At 33.1% G+C, this 9739-nt stretch overlaps 2 protein-coding genes across 2 annotated transcripts; both read right to left on the reverse strand.

The window, feature by feature from the left end:
* Nucleotides 1–527: 527 nt before the first annotated feature.
* LOC147066972 (thioredoxin-2-like) lies at nt 528–2261 on the reverse strand. Its single transcript, XM_085954556.1, has 3 exons — nt 2258–2261; nt 1650–1888; nt 528–777 (listed from the first exon to the last, which is right to left on the reverse strand). Exons 1-3 carry the CDS (start codon nt 2259–2261, stop codon nt 625–627), a joined length of 396 nt encoding a protein of 131 aa, XP_085810682.1. The 3' UTR covers nt 528–624.
* Nucleotides 2262–6758: 4497 nt separating this feature from the next.
* Nucleotides 6759–7608, reverse strand: LOC147066973 (thioredoxin-2-like; the record flags this gene model as incomplete). Its single annotated transcript, XM_085954557.1, has 2 exons — nt 7385–7608; nt 6759–6818 (listed from the first exon to the last, which is right to left on the reverse strand). Coding segments are annotated over exons 1-2 (234 nt in total), but the record flags the coding sequence as incomplete, so codon positions are not given.
* Between the last annotated feature and the right edge of the window lie 2131 nt (nt 7609–9739).

The raw sequence follows: 9739 nt of genomic DNA on the forward strand, positions 1-9739 counted from the left end.
TAAGAAAAAAGTTACAAATGATCACCAATATTTAGTAACTCCAAGTGAATCTATTTAAGCAAATGGATACCATAGTACAATTTGGGGAACTACTTGAAAAAACTGTATTCAATTAAGATAATGTCATGATGATCCCAAATTTGGCAAGAATTAGGCATTTTATTATACAAAAAATGGGCAAGATTAACACATTTGAAGATAATTCTAAAGATACTAATTATAAGCAATGTCTTTGACCATTCAAGTGTGACAAACATTCTACGAATAATGATTGCTTTATAATAATTATTGACCTAAGAATAAAGTAGTGTGTTTTTGAAATACGCCATTTCTTTTGGCATTCCCCAGTGGTTAAGCTACAACATACAGCCGTAGTAGCCAGAAATTGACAAACTATAATTGAAGTAGGGAGTAAAATGATGTTAACGCGCGCGCAATAAAAGTTCCATTTTGACCTACGCTGAGCACGTCCGCCCTTAATTATCTTGGAAAAATTAGAACAAACTCGAAACTGAACATTTGAAATATTTAGGAACCAAATAAATACCATTAAAATTAAACGTCCATAGACACAAACCCCAAAAAAGGAATATTGAAAATCAAGTCAAGTTAAGTAAAATAATATTATTTGTATTGCTGCACGCAATGCCTCAGCCTGCCCTCGTCACCTCCACTGAAGCGGTTCAATTCGCTGTTCACTTTCTTCATCATAATGAAGGTGGGATATGATGTAATGTTGAATTGATTCCGCACGTCAACGCAATCATCCATATCGACCTGATTACATTAAAAATATATTGAAATATCTGCCAATTCTGGATATTAGAGATTCTATTGTTTGTTAGTTATCCAGAATCAAAAACACAAGTATCCATGGGGGGGGTTTCAATAGTTTTAGCTTGAAACAAGACATAGTGAGAAAAAGCATTGTAAAAGACATAATGTAAATAAAATACAAAAGCAACCATAACAATATTAACCCTGCTGAATTAGAAGAAATCGCATCTCTGCAACATATTCATGATTAATTTGTTCTGTAAATAATAAAAATATAAATAGAACTGTTGATAAAAAACACTTTGTATGTTGAATTTTTTATATTTTTACAAATTAACTACAGTAAAACCCTGTATTTTATGTTTTTGAATGGACTGACAAAAAATAAAGGGAAAATGTAAATTGGTTTGGAGCATATGCAAATGTGTTCTTTCACAATTTCGAGGATATTCCTTTTCCTTCGTGAACTGAATGTTTTTCTTCACTGAGACATTATTTGGAATTGTGTTCTGTAACCTGCACTGCAAACATAACGTCTAAAATAGAATACACCCATCCGTCCGGAATTCGTTTCAATGATGTCATGCCTCGAATTGAATGTGTTCAAATAAATTGGATTTTTATTTTTAACACATAATTTTAATTGAATATACATAAATTGTGGTAATTAAAAGTGTAAAACCCGGTATTAAACGTATTAAAGTGAAACAGGACTGGTAAACTACACGCAAGTAGCGAAAAAATGTGAATTCAGGGCAAATAAAATCCTGATTCAACTGTATTACTAATTTAGACTTTTTGAAAATATACCTGATCTAAAAATAATGGATAGTTCTTCGTTTAATTCTATACAGCTCATGTAAAATACTCACTTTTAGAATGATGAGGGATCCAATGTTTTCCTCAGCCAGTTTGTCCAATACGGGTCGGATCATTTTACATGGATTACACCACTTGGTGGTACAGGCAATTATTACAAGGGTGTCTCCGGCAGCAACCAACCGCTCATGTAACTCCGTCGTATTCTTTACAATATAAATAGCCGCTGTGGTTGGTTCTTTAAGTCTGAAATGGAACAGAATTGTTTGTTTTATTAACAATATATGTGTCGCTGAGTTTCAAAACCCGCTATAACACTTTTTCATTATGTTGAGAAAATCAACGAAAACTTTTTGAACTAAAAAGGTTTTTGAATGTTTCAGTAGTGTTATAGCGGGGTTTGATAGACACATTGAATTTGTTTCATAAATGACAGTTAATCGTAGCGGCTTTTGAAAGAGGCGATAAAATTTTCATGTAGAGATTTTAATAACGAATCCAACGATATTATATATATCTTAATTATTTCAAAAAAGTATTATAGCGAGTTTTGAAACTCAGCGACACATAATATGTCATCATTATCAGCCTGGATCAATCCACTGCTGGATGGAGGCGTCTTCATTTGTGTTGTCACGTACTTCCTTAAAACTTAACTAACCCATTGATCCAATGGATGATGAACACCTTGTGTTTTAGGCACAATGGAAGGTCACTTTTGAATACATTATTCAAACGGCCAAAAGTACTTCAGCGCAGCACATTGTGTATGGGTGTTAAAATTAAATCCTCATGATGGAGAGTAATCAAATACAGGCAGGGAGTAAATCAAAACACTCACTTCTCCAATTCTTCCACAATTATTGGTGGCATCTGTTGAATTTCAGGTGTCTCAGATCTGAAATAAAAGAACAATAATTCAATGACTTAATTCCCAGACTGAAGAAAACAAGTTAGTTAGCAGTCTTTGAAAAAAAATATCCCGATGAATGAGACCAACACTTTACACAAAAGAAAAATTCACCATGAGCTTGACATCCTAATAGAATATGAAACCATTGATAAATTCTGTAAGGCCAGTAGGAGACCAAGAAAGAGGTTGATTGAATATGTGGAGCAAGATGAGAAGGTTTGAACACTGGAGAAGATTAGCAAGGGATATGAACCAGTGGAAGAAATCGCACCCCAGGATGTAGCACCGAGAAAGAAAAGAAGAAAATTTCAATATTTTTTCAAGGCACTAACTAAAAATAATAAGTATGAGTCACTATAATTCTCAGCTAACAGAAAAAATCAATATTTAATGGTTACTTTATTAATCTTTATATATCAATGTATACACAATGCTCTTGTAATTCTAAAAAATATTGCAATGAATGCTAACCATAACTCACTTTTTGATTTCTTTGACAATTATCACTTCTGGCAGTTGTTGAATTTCTGGTGTTTTGGGTCTGGAAAGAACAAAGAGCGTATTAAAATTGTATTTATCTACAATACAATATTAATGTTTACCTTTTCAAAAGGTTCAGCATTTACTTAATGGTAATTCATGATAAAGTTGACGGTCGTAAAGCAATTTTTATATATGGTCAATAATATATTGATTATTGACATTTCGTAAAACAATCTGGGTCATTCATTGGTCAGTCTATTAGTATCAGGCGGATGCAGCCAATGAGGTGTTGGCTGATTGGCTCGGAACAGCGTGTAGCCAATGAAATTTTATATCACTAAAGCCGCGTTGACACGGTCCAACTACGATCCAAGTAGACTTGGATAGGAATAATTAGTATGAAGATGTCTCATCCAAGTGACAGGTTCATACTATTTATTCCTATCCAAGTGCACTCGTATGTGACATCTACATACTAATTATTCCTATCCAAGCTACTTGGACCGCGTCCTACTCATCTAAGTTAACTTGGATAGGAATAAATAGTATGAAGCTGTCACTTGGATGAGACGTCTTCATACTAATTATTCCTATCCAAGTCTACATGGATCGTACTTGGACCGTGTCAATGCGGCTTAAGGTGAAGATGAGCCCAAAGTGAAAGTTATAAGTATAGTGATAGACTCAATTTATAAATTAATTTTTATGTTTCCACCAATATGACTTTCTCATTTGAAATGTCTTTAAAGTACCTGGTCACAGGGTAGACCTTATTCTGTATAATGTATATGTTGTTGACCTATTTGATGGTTCCAATAATGCCGAATTTTATAAATTATTTTAAGTTTGTGAAATTCCTTAAATTTCCTATGGTTGATAAGTATTTTTTTTATCAAATCAAATTTATTTATTTTACATATAATGAACATAACAAATTATAAATTCAAAGCGCTCACAACATGACATAAAAAAATAAGTGTTAATAATTAAAAAAAATAAAAATACAGAGAAGTGTGAGTTAACCCTTTAACAGCCACTGACGAGTGGTTCTCGTCATGGGCATCTACTTTCGTGCGCCCGTGACGAGCGAAACTCGTCGCGCCGTTTTTGCGCCTAATATGAGTCATATATTTATTTTTTCAATTTTAATACGTGTATTGACATCTATGGGCAAGCTCTGCAGGCAGAAACGTTTGAAAAGTCAAATACATCGCGAGAATAAAGGGGATTCCCGAGAGGCCCATTCAGGGTTACCGATTTCTTCCCATGTACTGAGAAATTGTTGACTCATTAGTTCGCCCCGCGATCGCGTAATACTTGGTCGTCGGGATGATAGTCTGATTTGCGTTCTAATTGAAAGATTTTGCATTTTTTCTTATTGAAATTTAATTTGTGTTGAGTTACGAAGTGTTGTGAGTATTTATATTTATATTTTGCGTATGATTTGCGTATACAAGTGTTATATTTACGAGTTTACTTTTAGATTGAATTGAAACATTTTCGATATTTTCAGATTGAAAATTTTATTTGTGTCGAGTGACTAAGTACTGTGACTATTTTTATTTATATTTTGCATTCAATTTGGACAAACAAAAGTGTTATATTTACGAGTTTAGTTTACCAATTTTTCCAATTCAAAATGGATGAATATTGTGAAGATGGTGAAATTGACAACCTTTTAGAAACGATTGAATCTGAAGACGATAGTGATGATTCCGAAGTTGATGAAGTTGACGATACTTTGGAAGTTGAAGAAAATGAACCAACTACATCCGAAGCTACTGAAAGGCCGACATTTGAGTGGAAATCGGATTTATTTGACCCGCGCGCATTTTCATTCGATGATACTGAATCGGGATGCAAAGCAGATAGTTTAGCTTCGGATGCACTTGAAATGGATTATTTCAAGTGTTTTATCCACATTTCCTTTATTGAAATGATAGTGCGAGAGACAAATAAACAATTTAAATTTGCTACAAAAAATATCACGGTTCTGAGTGGGTAGACTGCACAACCGATGATATATACACATTTTTGGGAGTGTGCATGCTCATGTCACGTAATTCTCGCAACAAAATTACTGAACACTGGTCTATCAAAAATATAATATCGAAAATAATACCGATATTGCAAAAAAATGTGTACTTGTAAAATTTATAAATTTTATAATTTTTTTTTTTGAATTTTTTAAAAATATTTTTGAACTATTTCTTGTAAATTCACAGTGTTGTGATAACCCTAACCTTGGTGCAAATTTTCCGACATTTTCATGAAATTATGAATGAAAAATCCTTTCGACGAACTTCAAATGATGTCTCATCATATGTAAGTGCTTGATATAAAATTTTCCACTGGTAATTTATTTTTTTATATATTATTTAATTCTTGGGCCCTGGAGTTATACCTAGTATTATCAGCTGGGCTGCTAAAAGGTTAATAATACAATAAGTAATAAAATAAAAGTAATGTATATATTGTCAACATCCAGGCGAGTACACGAGGGGGGGGGGGGGGGGGGGGTTTGGTTCGGAGTCCCCCAGGAATGAAAAAATACAGGTTATTAATGTGAATTGAATATTACTTCTTATTCTTCCTTTGGCAGTACCTCCATTATAAATATTTAAAAATGAGTTATGTCAATTTTAGTAACCAGTGTGCCTTTTTAACCTTATCACTGCCAGCCAATTTTAACTAGGTGGACACTTGTAGGCCAGCTATTTTCGGAATAAAATAAATCCCGTAAAAATATGAAATAGGAACAGAATCATAAATATTTGTGAAAACTTACCAACACAACATGTTTCTCGCGTTTATCGTGAATATTTTCACACTAAAATGATAAATATTGTTTAGAAAATATACACAGAATGTTTATTCAGAAGTTATGATGTTTACAAGAACCCGCGAGTTAACTCGTCTGTGGCCTGACGCGACATACATGTTTTGGCGAGTTAACTCGTCCGTGGCACCCACCCTGTCCAACTATGTTAAAAATGTTATTATAACTGAAAATAATAAATAACTTATGGACCAATATTTTTTTTCAATATTTACCTTTCTTTATTCTTTGTATTATCAGTAATGATTGGTATCTCGGATCTGAAATGTAAAATAAACATGTGTAACAACGGATGCTAGCTACAAGTCTTCCTTTATGGGCTATCTTTATAATATCTACTATAATTTTACCATCAGTAAGAAATGTTCGTAATTAAGAGTCTAGAAGAAAATAAAAAGACAATAATTTGTTCATATTTCAAACTATTTGTATAACAGGATGAGGGTTCGTACTCACATTTGTTGTGATAAATCTGACAGATCATCATTGGCTTTACATTCAGGGCTTTTATTGTCATCACTGGTATATTTGAAGCGGTTGATTTAAATCAGAAATGAAACAAAAAACACATTTTATTGAAACACGTGCCATGTTTATAATCTGTTATCTTTTGCAGACCTAGGAATAGAGGTTGAGCTAATGAGGTTTGAACTGTTTCACTGCGTTCATTGAGACGCTCTTATAAATAGCATTCAGTTCATCATAAGGATCTAAAATCTACAGAATGAATAACAACTATGCAACCTACATAAAAAGAGTATTGTTTACATTATGTATAAGAAATGAATATTTTTTTCCCTAAAATCTTTTTTAAGGTGAAAAATAATGTTATAATATTCACATGTTTCTGAGAATACATTTCTTGAGGGCCTGATAATTGGAACCGCTTATGTACTCCAACTCTACTCCGTCTCTCATCATGAAGAAGGTTGGCACGGTCGTGATGTGAAATCGTTTGGTGAGACTGGGACAAAAATCGGCTTCAATCTACATTGAAAAAACACACTTCATCATCATCAAAATTGTACTTCACCCTTGCGAGTTGTAGAGATTAACAATACTGCCGATGAGATTATTCTGTCTATTTTTACTATGATGTGTTATAAGTTTATGTTTTTTGCGTTCTTTTTGGATTACAGATCGATTGTAAGATGGTTTAATTGGTTGTATACAATTACTACGGTTATTCTAAATAGAAAATACTAATAAATATAAATATTTTAAAAGTATAACACAATATTTAGGCAGAATTACCCTTACATCTACAAAAATCCAAATAAGTCATCATTATGTAATTATGTTAAAGTATGCAGTAGACTCCCGATTATCCAGGCTAATGGTATATAATTACGACCCGATTAAAATAAAAGATTCCTTAATTTGAGTGTCAGTTTATATTTCAAATTTAGAATTTGCGATTATGTTTACATGTACGTTTAATACGTCTTCTCCCTATCTCGCTCCCTTTTACACATTTTCATGTTTTCTCTCATGCGTTACAGATAAATTAAGACAGATATATATGAGGTAATCAAGTTTCATGTTTAGGTTACCTTAAGCACCACTACTTCTCCATAATGCTCCTGAGCCAATTGCCGTAGTCTGGGAGCGACGACGTTGCAAGGCTGACACCATTTTGCAAAGAACCCCACAACTACTAGGATACCCTCCGCCTCTGTTAACCGAGTTTGGAAATCTTCCTCCGCTTTGATATCATAGACAGCCATCTTGTGAGTGTCTCCTGTAACAAAATGAATGACGTTCCACAATTTATTTCATCAGTAGAAATGTAGTAGTGAATCATGTCAGCAAACAAATATTCAGAGTAACCATATTTAAGAATTAGTATCACAATGTTATGGGGTTTGTATGGAAAAAGATAATGCAGAAGGAGCTATGTGCAGTCTATTTTCACATCAAAAAGGAAGATGTAACGTTGAGTCTGATTCGAACATGTGTTACAGATGACTCAAAAAAGTAAATACTAACAATACCCTGACTCTGATCTCTTAATTCATCTCGGAGAGCTATTACCAAACAATTGTTTGTTTGGCAGTTGAGTATTGAGGAGTTTGGAAGTAGAGTAACATGACCAGAAAAGAATAGAGAAAACTTGTGATTGACCTAGATTTTTGTTACCACCATATTGTGTGTATATACTCATAACTCCGAAAATAAATGTGTATCAATTAACCAGTTCTATGCCTTCAGCAAATTATCTCAAGATAACTCTATGAGGCCGTGATCGACAGGCCGCCCATACAAATTTCGCGAGTTATCTCGTCCAACTTTAAACTCAAATTACTAGCCATTGTCGATTGATTTGCATAATGTAAAAAAATAAACACAGTGACATCTGCTTGAATAATAATTATGAAATACTAAACCACAAATTATGGGTATTACAGCGATTGTAGTAAGAGCTTCGCTCTACATTTAACGTGTGTCGTTAAAAATCTGCAGCCTGTCAGATACTGCCATAGTAATATCGTGAGGCATAGAAAAGGTTAAGAAATATTATAAAACATTTTGAAATTTGGAAAATATACATAATAGAAAAAAATTATAGATAAAAAGTTAAGCCAAGTGAGGAGTTGAACCGCATATTTTTTCACTGCCTGGATGACTGCTCTATCCCCTGAGCTACTGACCTGACTATAATCATGAAAATTATATTTCATACATATGCTTTTCGAAGTATTACACAAATCTTAGTCTCTATGACTTTTTGAAGAAACTTATATCTTAAATTGTGTGTCAATCTACAAAATGTATAGCCATTTTACATTTCTGCCGGGTTCTTAATGTAACGGGTTTTAATAATTTAATTTTGCTAGAAGTCCATGACATCAATGGCTTGTTGGTATAGAGAAGAAAAAGGAGAGGAAAGAAGAAAAGAGTAAAATGGAGACTGCAGTACCACAAATGAAGATTGATTTAAATTTAAATTAATGGGCTATTTTATTCTCTGCTAAGTTATCATCAAATCTTAGACACATGTAATTTACATACCTTATAACTTATAATAATCTAGCGAAACTTGTTTAAAAATGAACTTTATACATATCTATATTATTTATGTTTAAAGGGTACAACACCTTTTTACTGAGCAAGTATAATTATTATTATAAAATGTTATCATTTGAGGCCCTCAGTGGATTACTGATAAGGATTATAGAAATTGGATTGATTCATATTTTTGATTATTATAAAGCAGAAATCAAATAAAAATAAGGTAAACAACCAGTGCTAAGTATCTTATCTTTTAGCGGCACATATTTTTTATGTTGTTTTCCACACAGTGTCGTCCCGTGGGGGTAGGCTGATTGAGCGTTGCTTGGGGGCGGCAGTTACTCAAAGGGCGGCAAATCGAGGAGAATCATTAGGTATATATAGAAAGCTACATAAACTTAGTAATAATGGAAATATCTTTCCATTAAAAAAATCAGCTCACTGGTTGGAAACAAAATATATCTATTAATTAGATAAGTACTATACAATTTTCAACAGGACTTTATTTTTTTGTCGGGTTTGCGATGTCTAGTTTACTTTTGTTGTCCTTGGACGTCTCGTTCTTCACAGTCACTCGCGAGTTATTGAAGTTGTCAGCTGTATTTTTAAATGTACCTATCTGAATACGTAGACTCGCAATATTGTCTATTGAAGCAGAGATGGCATTTAAGTTAGATTTAGTAGTATAGATACCTATATCTTGTTAGTAATGTATCCATACAACACAATTCTTAGATATTGGAGTCATGAAACGATGATAAAAAGTACTGTATAAAAAAATATGGCGGCATTTTGTCTAGGAACGTCACTGTTTCCACAGGTATAATAATTATGTAGATAAATATTTCTCATAATATACAGGGCTCGAAATGACCGGAGGGCCGTTCCAGTTCGTG

This window comes from Rhyacophila brunnea, unplaced genomic scaffold (assembly GCF_057557595.1).
Source record: "Rhyacophila brunnea isolate RB1 unplaced genomic scaffold, BYU_Rbru_1.0 scaffold_4, whole genome shotgun sequence".
Classification (NCBI taxonomy): Eukaryota; Metazoa; Arthropoda; class Insecta; order Trichoptera; family Rhyacophilidae; genus Rhyacophila; species Rhyacophila brunnea.